The sequence below is a fragment of the Dioscorea cayenensis genome, chromosome 17 (genome assembly GCF_009730915.1).
Source record: "Dioscorea cayenensis subsp. rotundata cultivar TDr96_F1 chromosome 17, TDr96_F1_v2_PseudoChromosome.rev07_lg8_w22 25.fasta, whole genome shotgun sequence".
Taxonomy (NCBI): Eukaryota; Viridiplantae; Streptophyta; class Magnoliopsida; order Dioscoreales; family Dioscoreaceae; genus Dioscorea; species Dioscorea cayenensis.
Window position 1 is genome coordinate 17,403,311 of NC_052487.1, and position 20,433 is coordinate 17,423,743.

The following is a 20,433-nucleotide window of genomic DNA, read 5'->3' on the forward strand; positions in this document are numbered from 1 at the left end:
GATTGAATTGATCTTTGAAATTTCAAACTATGAAGTTAGTGGTTAGCATTCAACCCAACACAACTATGACTGCCTTTTTTCCCCCCTCTTGCTCATCATTCAACACGTTTCTTGATAGTTGATGCCCGGGAAGTCAACATAAGATATTGCATGCCTACTCTTGTTTGTGCTGTGATGTTATGTTATCCATTAGAGGGAAAAAATGAATATTATATGTTTGACAGTACTAATTAGTTTAATGTGTTTATTTCATTTAAGCAATATTATTTTTTTTTTTAAATTATTTTACGGTTTATGAAAGTCAAATTATAAAAAATATAATATTTATGTAAGTCACTGGTTGCAAGGCAACTCAAATAAATATAAGCTGTCAATATAAGAATAGACAATAAATCTCTATTTTTTTTTAAAAAAAAACTAATGTTTGTTATCATTATTGAAATAGTTTCAATATTTTCAGCGAAATATTTTTTTTTTATAAATTGACGGCAAACACATTTTTATTTTTTTACATTGTGTTTGAGAGATTTCGAACTCGAGAGAGGTTTTGAACTAGAGACTTCTCAAGCACAAACAAGCTAGAAAACTACTAGACTATTTCTTGGTTTCTCAGCGAAATAATTATTTGGGGTGATTCAATTTCAAACTTAGTAAAACTTAAACATTTCTTAAATATGCTAGTTAATCAGATCGAAATGTAATTAATTCCAAAGTTTTAGTATGTTTAACTTGCCCAAAATAAAAATAATATCAAAACATAAAACTGAAGTTGTATAAAATATAAATACAATAATTCATTATTAACAAATTTAATTACTGCAAAAATTTTTAATTAGATATAATTTATTAAATTATTTTTATAAAATTTAAAATTTTACATTTAACTAATACGCCCTCGAGTCTGTTTTACTTGTTTTATTTTAGAATTTTTTTTTGTTTTTTTACTTCTCTATTCAAAGATTTTCTTTGTTTTTTACTTCTCTATTTTAAAAAATTTATAAAGCATTAAAAATTTTTTTCCCCAAATTTAATTATTATGTATTTTTACAACTTTTAATAAATTGTTATTTTAAACTATATATTTTTTTAAAATATATTTTAAATAAAATAATTTTTAAAAATTAATATAATTTTTATAATTTTTAAATTATCAACTAATTTTAATCAAATTTCTTTTTTCTAATTTATGTAATTTAGATAAAATGGAGAAGCAAAAAACCGGTGGTGCTATATCAAACTTAAATTTTAACCCAAAAATGAACTAAGCGGACATAATCCGTTAATTTGGTTCAAACTTCAAACATCATGTTTCACGTCCTAATAGTACTCCTACACATAATAAATCATTAATTATTAAATATTTATAAAAAATAAAAATATTAATTTTTTTTTAATTTTTTTTAAAAAGGCATCCCAAACTTCAAGGAAGCAAGTCAGCTAGGTTCCCGCTCACTTGCCAGTCACGCCGCTCACACGTCCCTTTCTTATGTGCCACGTCATAAACACTTAGTCCACGTGGCACTCATTCACAGCATCACTCTTTCTCTCTCCCCTCTTCGTCTCCTCCTCCCAACTTCGATGATGCTCGATGTTCTCTTCTTATAAGTAGCCCGTAAGCTCCTTCGAGCTCGCAACCCTCCATCCATGGCGGACCTCTCGCTGCGCGAGAAGCGCAAGCCTCTTCTTCTTGGCCGCTACGAGGTCGGCAAGCTCCTCGGCCATGGCTCCTTCGCCAAGGTCTACCACGCCCGCAACGCACGCACTGGTGAGAGCGTCGCGATCAAGGTGATCGACAAGGAGAAAATCCTCAAACGAGGTCTCATCGCCCACATCAAGCGCGAGATCTCCATCCTCCGCCGCGTCCGCCACCCCAACATCGTTCATCTCCACGAGGTCATGGCCACCAAGGCTAAGATCTACTTCGTCATGGAGTTCGTCCGCGGCGGTGAGCTCTTCTCCCGCGTCGCCAAGGGTCGGCTTTGCGAGGACACTGCGCGGAGGTATTTCCAGCAGCTCATCTCTGCCGTCGCCTTCTGCCATGCCCGCGGTGTCTTCCATCGAGATATTAAGCCGGAGAATCTTCTTCTCGATGAGAACGGCGATCTCAAGGTCTCCGACTTTGGTCTGTCCGCCGTCGCCGATCAGACCCATCAGGATGGGCTTTTCCACACCTTTTGCGGCACGCCGGCGTACGTCGCACCGGAGGTCCTCGCCTGCCGTGGCTACGACGCCGCCAAGGCCGACATCTGGTCCTGCGGCGTCGTCCTCTTCGTCCTCATGGCTGGTTATCTCCCGTTCCAAGACCGAAATCTCATGGTTATGTATAAAAAGATTTACAAAGGTGAGTTCCAATGCCCTAGATGGTTCTCCGGCAATCTCACCCGCTTCCTCTCCCGTCTCCTAGACACCAATCCCCAGACGAGGATCACCATCCCTGAAATCATGGAGAATCGCTGGTTCAAGAAGGGTTTCCGGCATGTCCGATTCTACATCGAGAACGATCAGTTTTTCAGCTTTGACGATTTGGGCGACCCTCCATCACCGCCTTCCAGTGAGAAATCAGAGTCTGAGTCTGAATCCGAGCCTGATTCCTCCTCCCCTGCATTCAAGCAAGGCTTATGCTTGCCCAGACCTGCAAGCTTGAATGCCTTTGATATCATATCATTCTCCCAGGGATTCAATCTTTCAGGATTGTTTTGAAGAGAGAGGGAGGAATGCAGGTTTGTTTCCGGGGAGCCAGTGTCAAAGATTATTTCTAAATTGGAGGAGATTGCAAAGGTTGTGAGTTTCACAGTCAGGAAAAAAGATTACAGTGTTAGTCTTGAAGGGACAAGGGAGGGGAGAAGGGGCCATTGGCGATAGCCGCTGAGATATATGAGCTCACTCCCGAGCTTGTAGTTGTTGAAGTGAAGAAGAAGGGTGGGGATAAAAGGGAGTATGAGGAGTTCTGTAATCACGAACTGAAGCCTGTGTTGCAGAAATTAGTGCATGTTGCTGCCCACCGGGATGATATTGTCTCTGATACTGGGTAGGAAACTGATGGTAATGCTTTGATTTTTCGGCTTTCTTGTACACACTCCCACACATTCAGACACACACAAAAATTTGGTAAATAATACAATGCATGATTTATACAATGTATGATTTCTACTTTCTTTGCTTTATAACTTGATATGTTTCGATGATGTATCTGTATCATATTGATTCTTGTTGTGAGAAGTATGTTTGTGCAGGAGGCTTGAGGTGAATAATTTGTTGTCCTTAATTACTCCTTACTTCAGAAATGAAAATTGTGTGAGTTTGAGAACTTTCTTTTTCTCGGTTCTGATAATTTATTTGGTACATGAACCTCATTTTCGTGGACATGAAAAATTGTTCAGATGAATGACAATCCATTTTTGAGTTCTGATATGGGTTTGATTTCCTTGATTTTTCAAGGAAGAGTAGGATTTAATTAACTTACAATGTCTGGGTTTTGGTTTATGCATCTGGATGGAAATGTTTGAGAATTTGGATTTATTTGTTGGTGCACCATAAAGTACTTTTTGTTTGAATTAGAAGCTGAAGGAGAGGCCATGCAAAGATGTTCTGAATTATGTATGCTGCTTGTCTACAGGCAATAATGAGTTAGGTCTCTTCTACTCTGCTATAAGGCAATAATTTCATTCATTAATGGTTCCCATTCAACTTTTCTTTATTACAATTTCTTGTCTACGAATCTCATGTTTATCATCTCAGTGTGTACATAAAAGTTGTTCCAATGAATTCTAGTGCAGTCTTGACCTCTGATATTTGGGTTCATTTACCCTGATTTGCCAATGCATAGTAGAATTTAATTGTCTGACAATGTTTGATGATTTGGATTAATTGTCAATGCATTGTGAGACACATTTTTGCATTAAAAGTTGAAAAACAGTAATTTGAACTTATGCCCTACATTATGCTTTTGCACCAATAACACAATTGATGTTATATGTTAGGCAGCAGCAGGCAATAATGCATCAGGTTTGTTGTGTTTTTAATGATTTCCAGCCAAACAGAGCTGAATGGAAATTTCTTTCATAATGCTTCCTGTTCAACTTTTCCAGCTTTTATTTTTTATTTTTGGAAATGCCAATTCTTTAAGGATGCAGTATGATGACAGATGGGGTGCCATGTTCCTGTCACTCCTTTTGCTTGCTAGGTTCATCTTAACTTTTAATTTCCTGTTTACGTTTTCCTTCATATTGTAATTAGGTCATCTGCAGACATTTATGTGTTTATTTTGGGTATTCCCTATATTTGTTTGTTCGTCTTTAATGAATAAGACTTGCAACAGATGGTTTGTTTCTGCTATTAAGTTGGAAATCAAGAGCAGCACAAAAATGTAATTTTTTTTTTTTTGACAAGATGATCCAATCAGTCAATTCTTAATAGTTTTGAATTGCATCTGCTGAATATGCATCTTGAAACATATTATGGCTCTGTTCATTCTTACCGTTGAGGTAAAGCTAGGGTGGAATTGAAGGACTATATGTGGGTCCATAATCTGTGTTTTCTATATGTGATTTGTCATTTAATTTGTTTATCATTCAAAGAGTTTGGTGGAAAGGGTATACTATGGACCATTATATCATTGCTCTGGTCTGTGTCATCACTCAAAGTTTAATGATTTGAACAGTAATCAATTAAGGATAAAGCTTGTTGGCAATTAAAAGCTGGTCTGCCTGAGTTTAGTTATGTCAATACACAAAATATAGTCTTCCTACCCTGAATCACAGAATTTAGATCTACATGCAGACTTGTTTACAAATTTTTTTCAACTGAAAAACAAGAACACTACTTTGTATGAACGACAAGAACGGGCCGAAGGCCAGAGGCCATGCTTATTTTGTTTGGCAACAAACTCGCAGGAAATCTAAAGAATGGGACTTCATGAGTGATGAACTTCTCCAGCTCTAGCTCCTGCATTATAATAAAACGTCGATGAAAAATGGTTGTCCAACTTCAATCTCAAATATGTATATAAATCCACTCACCTTGTTCATATATCTCTCAACAACAACAGGGAGATCAGAGTGAAGCTTGCAGTTACCAAAGAATGTTCCCTTGAGTGTTATTTCATTGAGAACATTCATAGGGTGCGTCTTAAACACAACATCTTTTTTTTTGAGGGAAAGAGCTCGTAGAGCTATTTTATTAAATAACAAAGAAATTACAAAGAGTTAGATCACAAACCAGGAAAAAACAAAACAAAGCAACAAAACACAAAAATAGGAAACTACACACAAAGTAAATAAAACAAAACTAAACAAAACCATTAGATCTAAAAATCTTCATCAGCCATTTGGGAAGCTCCCTACCACTGTGAAACAGGGACACTTTATGGTGAGTAAGCCCATATCAAGCTCGAGATTGAGGAGCTCGACTCCAGTTCCAAGGGATTGCATGAATTGCTGGATTACCCAACTCTGCTAGTAGCTCAGACATATCTTGAAGGTGACAATTGTATCTCCAATCTTCAGACTCAGAGCCTCTCTGAATGACTTGAACAAGCTTTTTGCTGGTTAACAAGATGGTCTTGACCTTGATGTGTGGACTCCAGTTTAGCATGACCTGCGAAGCAAACTTGATAGCTGTGGCTGCAGCGTTCAGAGAGGATATAGCCGGGCAGCCACAGCTTCCTGAACAAAAGTTACTTGAGGTTGAATTGGTAAGAATAAAACTAAGGCCAACTTTGGATAAATCTGCATTGAATATAGATGCAACAGTTAAGATAGGATAATCAACCATGTTAAAATTACTCATAATGAAATTATTCTTCAAATGACACGAGGAAGAGAAGCAGAACTCCCTGACATGCCCAATGGCTCTGTGCACTACATTATAGCAATTTATCTCTTCAAGTTTGAAAATTTTGCTGCACCTGGCTTTCCAAAGAAACCAAGTCGTAGCAGCTATCACAGATTGTATAAAATTATCATTACCTAACAATTCATGATCCAACCAACTTCGGGAATACAACCCATCAGACAAATTAATAGCCTTACCAACAGTCGAGCAAGTGATATTCCATACCTGTTGAGCCTTAAGGCAGTTGAGAGACAGATGTTCCACATTTTCAGGAAAAAGATTACAGAAAGTACATAGAGTATTAGGCCCTAAATTTAATCGAAATAAATACTCATTATTTTTCACAGCATTGTGAAACAACAACCACATAAAATGCTTGACTCTAGGAGCAACTTTAAGACGCCATATTTTACCCCAGCCCTCCCAATTATCACCTGAGCGATCTCTTTGATTAAAGAAAGAATAGATCTTAGTGGAGATTTTAGTGCCTGAGGACTTCGGGTACCAGACCCAGTGGTTAGAATGCTCATAATCTATTTTGATCTGCCCAAGTATGTTAACATTAACATGATTTCCAAAAATCTCACGAAGTCTGGACATATCCCAGTGAATATCAACAAGAAAATCAGCAATCTATAAGTTTTCATAATCAATATCCATGTTTAGATAGGTAGGTTTAAGAGCAATTGGAATTTCAGAGTACCAAGGGTCATTCATAAAAGAAGTTATACCAGGATTGAATGAATGGACCCAAAGGAAAGGTCTTATAATATAAGCGTTGCGGTACAAACCGCTATAGAACCAAGAACATTTCCCAGGAATAGAACCTTTCCAAACATCAAAAACACCATACTTGGCCTCCAAAATTGAAGTCCAGATGACATTATCCTTGTTAAGCATTCTAAAAACATTTTTAGCCGTATGAGATATTTTTGATATACCCAAGTTTCGAATTGATAAACCCCTTCTCAGATCGGTTAAGAGTAATTTCATCCCAGCCAACTGAGTTGATGCCCTTTCGATTGCTATCCTTAGCCCAAAATAAGTCCCTAGCAGCTTTAGAGATAGCATCTTTGTGAGGCACTCTGACAAGAACAACAACACCCCAACCCTGTGACATATCAACAAAATTAAGTTTCATTAAGAGTATACATACATTGAGATGAATACAAAAATAAGGAAGAAGAGGAATGATAAATACATCATGAACGCATTCAAAAGCCAATATCATGGCATCAATGTTGCCGGTGCATTCGATGCTCCGATCAACTCCACCGTCAGTCATTTCAGCAAGCACCCGCATACAATTATTTACATTAAGAAGTCCAGACGAAGCTCCAGTTTGAGGTTTGGAATAGTAATGAAACAAACCTCTTGAACTGACTTCTGATAGTCCTTTGGATTCACAAACTCGTTGACATCAGACTTTTTGGCTGGTTTACAAATTACAAACAAGAATAGTTAGAAAAGTTCTGGTACCAATCAAAGCAATGTAAAATTTCATATAAACAAGAATAATCTTCAAGAAATCTTTTTGGATTCACATCAACACCAATAAAACATAAAAACTATAAATCAACACCAAATGTACCTTCTCTTCTTCTTCTTAGAGTTTTCAAGCTCAGATCGGAAGCTCTAGAACGTCTCCAAGCTTTCCTCTTTGATGGATCTTGAAGATCTAGCCCAAAACCCTCTTTTCCTTTCTTTCCTCTCTCAAAAACTCTCCCGAATGCACTGTATATCAAAAAGAGAATGAAGAGTTGAGTAAGTCTTTCGTGATACTACATTACCCATATGGGTTCCATGAGGATTGTATGCCGCTCGCATGACTTCTCTCGAAACTTGAGGGTCTCTTGCGGCCTGCTATAGCAATTGACACAGTACCACTTCATTCGGTTGCTCTTAGGAAATTCTATATGGGCATCATGCAGGCCGTAAGCCGCCTGCATGACTTTTCCCGAAACTTGAGGGTCGCTTGTAGAATGCTACAGTACCACTTCATACAACTGCTCTGGGGAAACCTCACATACAACCAGCGTGCCCCCCTCCCCCCTAAAAATGACTGGTATAATAATTTTTGCACAATTCAATTTGAGTTGCACATTTTCTAGAGTTTCAAACAAAGGCTATACACCTTACAGAACCTTGATTACCCATCCTCGATCATCACTCCCCTGTCAGTGTTAATCTTGAGAAGGATGTACATGTTGCTTTCCTTTGACTTGCAGTGAGCACAATCCTTGCACTCTCCAGTGAACATTGGGAGGATATGATCACCCATTGCAAGGTTTGTAACTCCCTCTCCAACACTCTCCACGATTATACATAGAATAAAATGAAAATTATATTGACACAGTAATATTCTTCACAAATAAATATCATACTTGATATCATGATTTTTTTTAATCTTAAAAGCTCAAGACAAGTGCTTAAGTTAAAGCCATGGAAAATTTGATAATAGAAATTCTCACCCTCCTGCTTCATGTCCAAAGATCCAAGGAAACATGGGTTTCTGCCTCTGCAAAATTTTGAAAACAATTGCCAGCAGGTTATGAAGCACGGACACGCCGGGGAGCTCGGCGTACCAGTGTCATACCCGTGTTGACACTAACACACCGTGGACAGCACATGACACAATGTTGGATACTCATGGACATGGCAAAAGTAAAAAAAAAAAAAAATGGACACCGCTAATACATATGTTAATGATTTCTCTAAAATACCAATGTATATTTTTTTAATTATTTCAAAATACGCAATATTAATAAATTAATATATAGGTAAATATATGGCATATATATAAGTGTATTACATGATATATATATAGATTTATATTTATAATAAATACTTTATACAAATATATAGTATTTTTTAATACCCGTGTCATGTTGTACCCGTGTCGTTAACTTTTAAAAATTACCGTGTCACCTTGTTGGTGTCGTATTGTGTTACCATGTTCGTGCTTCTTAACCCGCAGGTGAGAGACCCGGACTTGTATATTTATATACCCAAATACTTAAAACCAATTTTTCCAAGACATTAGTGTGACAAAGTGAAGTGAATAGAATTTTGATGCGAATCTCCATTGCCTGAGGAGGAGCCACTTCGACCTCCTTAATTACCAGTAAGACGTTATACCTTTATCCTTCCATCCATCTATCTATCTGTCTATCCATCTATCCATGATCAACAGATCCGTCAACCAATAGATAGATCATCGATTATGAATTGATCGATGGATGGATCAATAGATAGGTCATCGATCATGGATCTCTATTGATCTATCTATCTATCTATCTATCCATGATAGATGACCTATCATGGATCCATGATCGATTGATAGATCATGGATCATGGATCATGGATGAATGGATAGATAGATCATCGATCATGGATCTATCTATCTATCTATCTATCTATCTATCATCACTCTATCGATCTATCTATTTATCATCTATCCGTCCGTTCATCCATCATCTATCTATCTATCCATCCATTAATAGATCATCGATCTATCCATCTATCAACCCATCTATCCATCGATGGATGGATGGATTGATTGATCATACTTCATGGATCCATCTATCTATCTTCTCTCTATCGAACGATCTATCGATCTAGCAATAGATAGGATTGAAAAAAAGTAAAATTAAATTAGTTGCCAATGACCTTCTTAGTTGATTCTTAGATTTATTTTACATGCTAATTTCATGCAATTATGATATTTTATTTATTTATACTATTTGATTTTTAATTTAAGTAAGTTTATTCCAGACTTGATGAACTTGCGCAAAGTAGAGGGGACTTAACTCTCATGGTGGACAAGTCAAGCAAGTTTTTAGGAGCCAAATGAGCTCATGAGCTAGTTTGATCTTCTACTTTATTATGGATAAAAATACTCTCTTGTCTTTACAAACTCCAAAGTAAAATAATTTTCAAAATTCTTCAAAATTTTCTTACTCTTTTTTATGTTCATTATGCACAATTTTTCATATCCAAAAATTTAAAAAATTATCCAAATTTTATTACTAATACAATTTAATTAGTGTGTTTTCCGCAATACTTCTTTTATGTTATCAATTATTAATGACATAAATTACGTAATATTTTTAGTAAATTTTAATTTATATTAATTTTTTCTTATATCTTCATTAATTTGATAATTATTTTTATTTTTTTTATAAACCAAGGATTAAATAATCTTTAAAAGATTAACAATATATTATTTTGTAGAAATTCAAATTTTTTTTAAAAATATTTAAATAATGTATTTTAAAAAATATAATTTTTATAATATATTATCTAATTATTTTCATTAACTAATGAAATAATTTTATGACTTAAATATATTGATAATGAAATGTACATTGTAAATAATTGAAATAATAGAACAAAATGATTGTATCTCACAATATAATATAGAAATAGTTTAATGGATTAATACGATGGCATAAACATTAAACCCATGAATAGTCTAACCATTAAAGATGTCTTTAACTCATATACAACCATTAGCGGAATCAGTGGGCATTAACTGATAGTTATTACTTATGCGGTCATATTCCTCCCCTATCAATTCAGTTAGAGCTATTGAAGGTCAGTATAACACATCTTTGGTAGATCCATTAGTTCATATTTATTCTTTAGGGATTCATATTCTTTTCTTGTCACTTCAATTAGAACAACTAGTTGGTCATCTTAACCACTAAGCTATTCTATGGTGACCATTATTTCTCTTCATTCATTTTCTTTCTATTTATTTTTATTCTTTTTTCTTCCAGCCATCTTAACTCATGCAAGAAGAATGAACATTGTTAATGGAATTTTACAATATATATGAAATAAAAAGAATAAGAAAAACATGGACAAGAAAGTAGAGGAAATACTTAAACACAAGATTAAAAAAAGAGAAAAACAATAAAAAGATGAACATGTACTAGAAAAAAAAGGGAGAATAACAACAAAAGGAGGAACATTTACTAAAAAAAACGAAGGAGAAATAGATGAACATGGATGAGAGAAAGGAAATAGGAAAAGATGCAGGAAGGCACTTTTACGATTATAAAAATTAAAAAGTTAATTTGATGTCTACATGGGTTGCAACATAATTATAGATAAAACTAGAAACATGTTAATCATCACAAGAGTTAGACTTTTTGGTCAGTATGTAAAAGTCCAAGGACCTTAAGTTATTTTCCCTTATCTTACTTATGTTTGATGGCATATTTTGTTTTTCAGTTGTATTATATAAAAATCAAATTAATGATAGAGATAATTAAATTGAGAAATGATTCTTTGTGTTTCTCATAATCTTAAAATAGTTCATAATCTATAAGGTAAAATATGATTTTGTACTTATTATTATTTTGCCAAATATTGGGGTTCATTTCATTTATACCTATAAATGTTGTACTTTATAACGCTATGGCCAATTTTTTTTTTTTTTTTGTAACACAAAAACCATTTAAATTTTCTACAGTTGCACATGAGTCCATAATGGCCTGTTTTAAGGCCACTATGAAATAATTATTTACAATCAGAAGTCAAGAAGAAACTCCAGATTGTAGTTTGGAATAATAATGAAATGAACCTCTTGAAATGGCTTTTGATAGTCCTTTGGATTCACAAAATCGTTTACACAACTTTTTTGGCTGGTTTACAAACAAGAATGGTTAGAAAAGTTTCATACCAATCAAAGCAATCTAAAATTTCTTACAAAAAGGAAAAACCTTCAAGAAATCTTCTTGGATTCACATCAACACCAATAGTCCTTGAAGCCCCTGTTATTCTAGCCCCTTCTACAGCCTTAAAATAAACATAAAAGCAAAAACTGCATAATTTTCATTTGAAAGGAACAAAGGAAGAAGAAAAGGCTCACAGCAAGGTTGATAGCTCCCAATCCAAAAGCAACAACTGATGATTCAGGAGTTGCAGTCTCTTTGAGTGAAATTGTTTCTCTGCTTCTCTGCTTCTTTGTCTCCATCTCCGTCACTCCCCTCTTGCCATGGCAAGCGGGTATCGGCACTTGATCCCTTCTCCTCCTCCTTCATAGCCCAAATCCTGGGCACAAATCACCTCCTTCCTTCGACAGTCAGCAGATAATTCTCCTTTGCACAATGTTCACATCCTCAATAAACTCAAAGAAACAACAACGGACTTTGTTAGAATTGACAGAGATACCATGAGCCGAGCTAGAATGAAGTTTCAACATGCACTTTACGGGAAGCTTTTCGGCAAATCCCCACCCTTTGCAGAAGTTAAAACTGATCTCCTTTCCAAATGGAGTGAGTATGGAGAGGTCATTATCTCTGACCTCCCCAAAGGGTTTCTCCTGATTAGGTGTTCTTCTCAGAACGCAATGCATCATCTTCTTCTTAACGGACCTTGGTCTGTTAATGGCATAATTCTTCAGCTTTCACCGTGGAAACCCTTCTTCGAGCCCACTTTTGCCAAGCTCAGCACTGCAGCTATCTGGTTGTAGCTCCACAATCTTCCTGTGGAGTTCTGGGAAGGTGAAACCTTGGAGTCCATAGCTAGCTAGTTTGGAACTCTACTCAAGGTTGATGATTTCACGTCCTCTCTCAGTAGGTCCAAATATGCCCGTATCTGTGTCGAAATTGATATGTCTAAACCACTCAGTCATGACTTCTGGATTGGCGATGATCTCCACAAAGTGTTTGTTGTTGTTCAATATGAGCTCTTGCCGACGTTCTGCTATTCTTGCGGTATCAGATGTTTAGGATCAGCGCATGGATGATGTGGATCCTCCTCCGAACCACCCCTGTCGAATAATGTGGAACAAACTGTGCAAAATGTTTCAGACTCTGATTTTGGTCCCTGGTTACTGGTGGTTCGCCGGCGTGGTAACACCCGTGGTCGCGAGGGCGGTACATGTACCGTTCACGTGACCCACAGTGCCACAGCCGAGATGAGACCCGAACTCAACACGTCTCAAGGTACTGACATGCACAGCATACGTGGCGGAAGGAGAACTGTTCTTAGTGGCCGGTCACCCCTATCCCTTGTCACATCTCCTGTTGGCGTTGTCACTGATCAACTCCCTAATCAATGCACCTCCACTAGCCCGCCCGTTGCCTCTTCATCTCCCAACATTCCAATTAATACCTGTGAGTTCCAAGACGGAGACCCTCTTCCACTTAGTACTTCACCGCCCGTAACATCCAATCAAAACACATCCCTCCACACATCCCCAAGTAAAGAAAAAAGTAGTGGGTCGCACCGTTCAAAATCCCCCCTCCCGTACTGTGTTCTTTGATACAGCCATCATTAGCGTCCTCTTCTCCCCAAAACCCTAATCCCCATACCAGTCTTGTTGACAAGGTTTCTAATGCTCTTGATGTAGAAGACATGGAAGAAGATGATAGTCAAGGTGAGGAGTACTCGAACGAAGATGATGATGATGATTTGTTCAAGGATGCTTTCTCAGATGTTTGCCCAGATGATGAAATGACTCTTATGTAATATCAAACGGAAGCCCGTCGGGAGGCCCTTGTTCGAAAAGGATCAAGCATGCATAGTACCTCTCCAAAGAAGAGGAGATTGGAAGCCGAAGAGCCTTGCTCTTAGTCGTCAATTGATCTTCTTCTCTCCTAGGAAGTGTCCCTCCTTACCTATCCTTTTTAATGGTTGTTATGCATACGAGTAAAATCATCTGTTGGAATTGCAGGGGCATCTTTGCTAGAGATACCTCCTCTCGTGTTTTTTGACTTGTTAAAGCTCACAAACCTGCTATTGTAGAGTTGATTGCTTTTGCAGGAAAATTCCTAAACATTAGGATTGGGTGGCTATCCTTTCCGATGGATTTTCTGGAGGAATCATTGTGTTTTGGCGTAAATCCATTGGAGCTGTCACTCCCATTGCAGCATCCAGACGTGCTCTTCATATTGTTATCTCCCATGATTTATCCAAAACCTTTCTTATCTCTGTTATTTACAACTCATCTCGTTTTAGATCTCAATGCTTTCTTTGGCATGAACTCTCTAAGCTTACTTCTTTGCATGTTCCTTGGCTAGTTGTTGGAGATTTCAACTCTATCCTCCACAGGATCGAACATCTGAGGGGTCCTTTCACCCACTATGATAGAAAAGCTCGGTTCTTTTGTGATTTCATTGAAAAAAATAACTTGATTGATCTTAATTACTCTGGCCCTCACTTTACCTTGTGTAATAACCAGTTGGGGCTGGCTCGTCATTGGGCTAGACTTGATAGATGCCTGATTAATCTTGCTTGGATGGACTTCTTTAAGCTTAACAATCTTATGCACCTTCCCCGCTCGTTTTTTGATCACTCTCCGCTACTTCTGACTTCTTCTCCTTCTTCTACTTTTTTTTTTTAAAATTTTTTCGGTTTAACAATATCTGGTTTGATTTTATAGGCTGTCATGACGCCGTTCGGGATGCCTGGAACAAGCACCCTCATGGAAACGCCATGCAAGCCTTCACACATCTTTTATCTTGTGCTTGTTATAATCTCAATATATGGCATCGCAGTAGGGTGAACAAGATTGAGTCTGACTTGATTAATATCGAAGCTGAAATTAGGTTCCTGGAATATTCAGATTTTAATTTAATTTCTCAATCCCTCTTAATGAATCATTATACTAATCTTTCAGTCTTGCAGTGTCAGAATAGTAACATTTGGGCCCAACGTGCTCATTTGTCGTGGATCAAGGACGTCGATAAAAACACTAGCTTTTTTCATGCGATTACCTGTATACGTGCGCATACTAACTTCATTTGGCAGGTTGCAGACTCTTTTGGTAACCAATATCAGGATCAGGCTAGCATTGAAGGTGCCTTTCTCACATTCTATAAAAATCTCTGGTGTACTCCTAATTACAACTCGGTTAGCCCTTTTGAAGCTCTCCCTAGTAATCTCCCATGCATTACTGCTTCGGATGCTGCATCTCTTATTCGGGAGGTCACTAAGGATGAAGTTTACCAAACCATCTTGGATCTTCCCACTGGTAAGTCTCCCGGACCTGACTGTTTTAGCGTGGAGTTTTATCAAAATTTTTGGTCTATTATTGGCGATCATTTGTTTTTGGCCATTCATTTTTTCTTCACCAATTCTGTTCTTCCTTCTTCATGGGACAACTTTTATTACCCTCATCCCAAAGAAGGATAGGCCTAGGTGTGTATCTGTTTTTCCCCCGATTTCACTCTGTAATGTTAATTTCAAAATCATTTCTAAACTTTTGGCCAATCTCTTGAAGCTTGTTCTCCCTAAACTAATTGGTCGAGAACAAGCTAGTTTTATGTCCGATCGGTGTTCATTCGATAACATTATTGCAGTGCAAGAGATTGTTCATTCTTTAGAAAATGATTTCAAGAACCCCCTAGGATGCTAATTAAATTAGACATTGAAAAAGCATACGATACTGTCAATTGGAGTGCAATTCTTGCGGTTCTTACTTGTATGAATTTTCCTACACTTTGGATCTCTTGGATTTCCACTTGCTTATAGTCCTATTCCTTCTCTATTTTGGTTAATGGTAGCACCTCCCTGTGGTTTACGTCATCCAAAGGCGTTCGCCAGGGTGATCCCATTTCTTCTAACTTATTCATTATGGTGACCCAAGTCCTTTCCTCCATGTTAACTTCCAGACTTGAGAGTGGCATTATACCTGGCTTTAACTCAAATCTTAATCATAACTTTATTAACCTCATGTTCGTGGATGATTTAATTCTTGTCACCCAAGCTTCTAGGAGGGTCGCCTGGAGCATTAATCAGTGTTTGGATGTTTATGGTCTTCTCACCGGTCAACGTCCTAATTTTTCTAAGTCTCAGATTTTTCTTCCAACCTGGTACAATAAACATATTTCCTCTCGTATTTGCTCCATTTTAAATCTTACTCAAGCTTCCTTTCCCTTTAAATACCTCGGAATCTTAATCTCTCCTAAACGTCTTGCTGCCTCTACTTTTAATCCAATGATTAAGAAAATCCGCAACCAGTGTAATCATTGGAGTAACTTCAATCTTTTACCATCTGCGAAAGCCACTTTAATTAACCTTTCCATCCCCCCCGTTCCTACGTAGTTGCTTTCTGTTTATTCAATTCTTGTAGTAGTTATTTTCGAGATCACCAAAGCTGTTAGGAAATTCTACTGGAGTAGGAATGCCAATGGATAGGGCATCCACAATGTGAACTAGAAAATTATCAATGAAGGTAAGCCTGAGGGGGGCATTGGTATCAAAAATTTATCTCTTGCTAAATCATCTCTTATGCCGAAGCATGTTTTTGGTTATTTAAACAAGGAGGATGTCATTTGGGTTGATATTTTGTGTCATAAATATGGTAGTTTGAACTTTTGGAAAAACTTAGCTCCTGTAAATTGCTCTTGGTTTTTTAGAAGTCTTTATAAAGCTGCTGCGCACATCAATCTTTTTGTCATGTTAATTCGATCAACCCTGATTTTACTTCTTTTCTTTGGGATCCTTGGGTTTTTGATATCCCTCTTGCTCTCAAGCCCACGTTTATTAACATGAATGCTGATGTTGATCTCCTTTCCATTTCTGACGTTGTTAATGAAGATAGATGGAGTGAGGCTCACCTGAATTATATGTTTGGTCCTAATGCTAATTTGCAGGAATTGAGTTCTACCTCTATCGAACTCAATTCCTGCAATCACTAGATTTGGAACCCTCCCACCAAGCAACACAAACTCTCCTTTACAGTTTACAGACAGTTAAACTAGTGTACTCCCCAGGTGGAGGATTGGCCTGGCTGGCGATTAATTTGGAAACTCAATATTGCCCCAGAGCTAAATATTTTTTATGGACACTCTTTCATGGCCGCCGTCTACTTCAAACTTCTTGTATCATTTGAAACTTGGTCCTAATGATCCTTGCATTTTGTGTGGACTCTCGCCTAAAACTATTAATCATCTTTTCTGTTTCTGTAACAGAACCAAACAGGTTTGGTCCTATCTCAGCTTGAAGATTAATACATACATTCATTTTCCTAATGGATTTGCTTCTGGTTGCTGGCTCACTGTGGGCAATTATTCCACTCACATCCATTCAGTCATTGCTACAACCGCATGGATGCTCTGGAAATCCAGATGTGATATTATATTTGACAATGCTCATATCAATTTCCCTATTGTTGTTTGCAGAGCGTTAGCCCATGTTCAGGAGCATGTCGAATGCAATAGTATATTACTCGGGCGGAAACTTATCTTAAATTATTTTTCTAGCTCAGATGACTTCATCTTATTCTCACATGCTAATGTCAATCAGGCCACCAAGGTAAGATTTGTTGGTTTCTTTATCTCTAATTCTAATTATGTTATTAACATCGCAAGCTGCTGTGCTCAAGCTATGGATAACTCGTCTTTTGATGATCTTTTCGCTCTCGGCATTGCACTTCAAACTGTTTCTGATCAATGACTTGGCATCAATCACATCTTTGTCCACTCTCCTACAATGTTAGCAACAATCACAAATCCCAATCCTGTTGTTACTTGGCGATTCAACTCTCAGATTGCAAATATCAAATACCTGTTGAATGAGCATGACTCTCTTGCCGTTCAATTCATCCCGCGTCATTGGTTGCTGCCGGCTGTCCACTTAGCCACACATGGGTTCAATTTCTCAGCCCTCAATCTCTTCCTCTTTGGGCGAGACCTTCCCTACTGGATTATGAATGCATTCAAAGAATCTGAATTTAAATTTTAATGTTTTAGCTTCTTGAACTAGATGTTGCTGCTTCCTTGTTCTTCTAGCTTTTGAACTTATACTTGTCTTCCTCTTAGTTTCTTTTTGATAAATTAGCCTCAGTGGTTCTCTTTAAAAAAAAAAGAAAAAGAAAACAACAACTGATGAACCTTTGGGAGGTTTTGCGACATTGACCTGAAAAAATTATCATAATGCATTGAAATCACATATTTGGTTGGAATAAGAATTTACCTTTGGGTGGTTTAGCAAGACAACCCACATGAACAACAGTGTGCTTACTGAACATTGAGGTTCTGACAAAGTGATATATAGGTTTACCATTAATCAAGAACCTTGATAGTCCATCCCCAATCATCACTCCTATGTCAGTGTTAATTCTGAGAAGGGTGGACATGTTGCTTTCCTCTGACTTGCAGTGAGCACAATCCTTGCACTCTCTGATGAACACAGGGAGGATATGATCGCCGGGTGCAAGCTCTGTAAATCCCTCTCTGATACTCTCCACAATTCTACATAGAACAAAATGAAAATTATAATGACACATTAATACTCTTCACAAATAAATATGAGACTTGATATCATGATTTCTTTTAACCTTTAAAGCTCAAGACAAATTTTTAGTTATAATGACACATTAAGATATATCACATGTTTATGCTTTGGGTGTCTGTACCTCCTAATCAGAAAAGGCAAAAGCTAGATGACTCATTTCAATCAGTCAAGAGAAGCCTGGAGTTTACAGAACCCAGGAGGGGTGCATCGAGTAGCCCTTGATGTTTCGAGCGTAGCGGGGCTAGCTTCTCTTAGTACCTTCACCTGAATCTCCTAGGGACCTCCTCTATTCCCTAGGTGCAGTTTTTTATGTGCTTGCCTTGCTTTTGTTGCTCCACGTCTAGTCGACCTTGTTTCTTTTTATGTTGCCCCTGGTGGCTATGTCACTATCGATGCTGTTTGCTGCACCTTAGTCTGTAACAATTTGATTTTGTTTCTTTTATCCACTTCGTAAAAAAAGTGTTTTTATCCACTTCATAAAAAAAGTGTTTAAGTTAAAGCCATATAAATTTTGATAATAGAAATTCTCACCTCCCTCCCCGGCGCCGCTTCATGTCCAAAGATCCAAGAAAATACGGGTTTCTGTCCTCCTTGGACACTACCAGACACCATGTTCGATACTCATGGACATGGCAAAAGTAAAATAAAAAAATGTACACGGCAAATACATATGTGAATGATTTTTATATAATACTAATGTATATTTTTAAGTTATTTCTCAATACACAAGATCACCAAATAAATTTATATGTAAATATATGATGTATATAAGTATATTACATAAAAATATATGGATTTATATTTATAATAAATACTTTATACAAATATATAATATTCTTTAATTTTTAAAAATTATCTTGTCACCGTGTGCATGTCGTATCTTGTCATTGTGTTCGTGCTACTTAGCCAACAGGTGAGAGACCCAGACTTATATATTTACATACCCAAATACTTGAAACCAATTCTGCAAAGACATCAATTGGTGAAGTGAATAAGATTTTGATGTAAATCTCCATTGCCGGAGGAGGAGCCACTTCGACCTCCTCAATCACCAGTGGCTGCCCAGCCTTCCATGCAACAGCAGCTAGACAACAAGATAATAATTAAAAAAAAGAAATTATGCCCCATCTAAGAATGCATTGATGCATAAAAGCAATAAATTCGAATGAACAATCTATTATAATAACATCATCATCATCTCAAACAACATCTTTTCAATATTAGTTTAAAAAAAAAGATGTGGAGAAAATTCATAGGCAATAAACCTCCAACTTCGATCAGGAAGGAGAGTGGACAAACGATAGTTGAACTTGTGATTATATTGACTTTTCTCATTATTACTTGATAATATATACAAATTATTCCCAAACAATAAGAATCTATAACTGCCAAATACATTCCAAGAGTACACCAACCATCACAAAGATCAAATCAAACAGAAATTCCAAACATAATCTCCACGAAAAAACACAAAACAAACAAAATTGAGCCACATAATCACAAGAAACAAAATTAAAATTCAAAAAAAAAAAACAAAACATTAAGACGTTATACCTCCATCCATCCATCTATCTATCCATCTATCCATGATCAATCAATCCATCAATCGATAGATAGATCATCGATTATGGATTGATCGATGGATGGATCGATAGATAGATAATCGATCATGGATCTATCTATCATCGCTCTCAATCAATCTCCATCAATAGATCATCCATCTATCCATCGATCGATCCATTGATCCGTCAATCGATTGATTGATAGATAGATCATCAATCATGGATCTATATATCTATCTATCATCGCTCTATTGATCTATCTATTTATTCATCTATCCATCGATCTATCCATCCATTGATAGATCATCAATCTATCCATCTATAAACCCATCTATTCATCGATCGATCCATCCATCCATTGATGGATGGATGGATCGATAGATAGATCATCGATCATGGATCTATCCATCTATCATCTCTCTATCGATCTATCTATCGATAGATAAATAAGATTGTAAAAAAATGAAATTAAATTACTTGTCAATGACCTTAGCCGATTTTTAGATTTATTTTACGTGCTAATTTGTTGCAATTATGATATTTTATTTATTTATACTATTTGATTTTTAGTTTTAGTAAGTTTACTCCAGACTTACGAAAGTTTTTAGTAGTCCAAATGAGCTCATGAGCTAGTTTGATCTTCCACTTTATTATGGATATAAATACTCTCCTGTTTTTATAAACTTTAATTAAAATAATTTTTAAAATTCTCCAAAATTTTCTTACTCTTTTTATGTTAATTATGAAAAATATTTCATATCCTAAAAATTTCCAAAATTATCCAAAT

General features: G+C 36.6%; 1 protein-coding gene and 1 pseudogene across 1 annotated transcript; one reads left to right on the forward strand and one right to left on the reverse strand.

The window, feature by feature from the left end:
• The first annotated feature begins 1,644 nt into the window (after window positions 1–1,644).
• LOC120280709 lies at window positions 1,645–3,117 on the forward strand (annotated as a pseudogene).
• A 1,701-nt stretch (window positions 3,118–4,818) lies between these two features.
• LOC120281185 (alcohol dehydrogenase 1-like) lies at window positions 4,819–19,172 on the reverse strand (the record flags this gene model as incomplete). The annotated part of the gene is made up of 13 exons (XM_039288077.1): window positions 4,819–4,944; window positions 5,019–5,126; window positions 6,890–6,943; window positions 7,034–7,130; window positions 7,205–7,265; window positions 11,562–11,637; window positions 11,711–11,767; window positions 12,277–12,303; window positions 15,961–16,001; window positions 16,685–16,690; window positions 17,764–18,045; window positions 18,630–18,674; window positions 19,037–19,172. Coding segments are annotated over 13 exons (1,116 nt in total), but the record flags the coding sequence as incomplete, so codon positions are not given.
• Window positions 19,173–20,433: the final 1,261 nt, after the last annotated feature.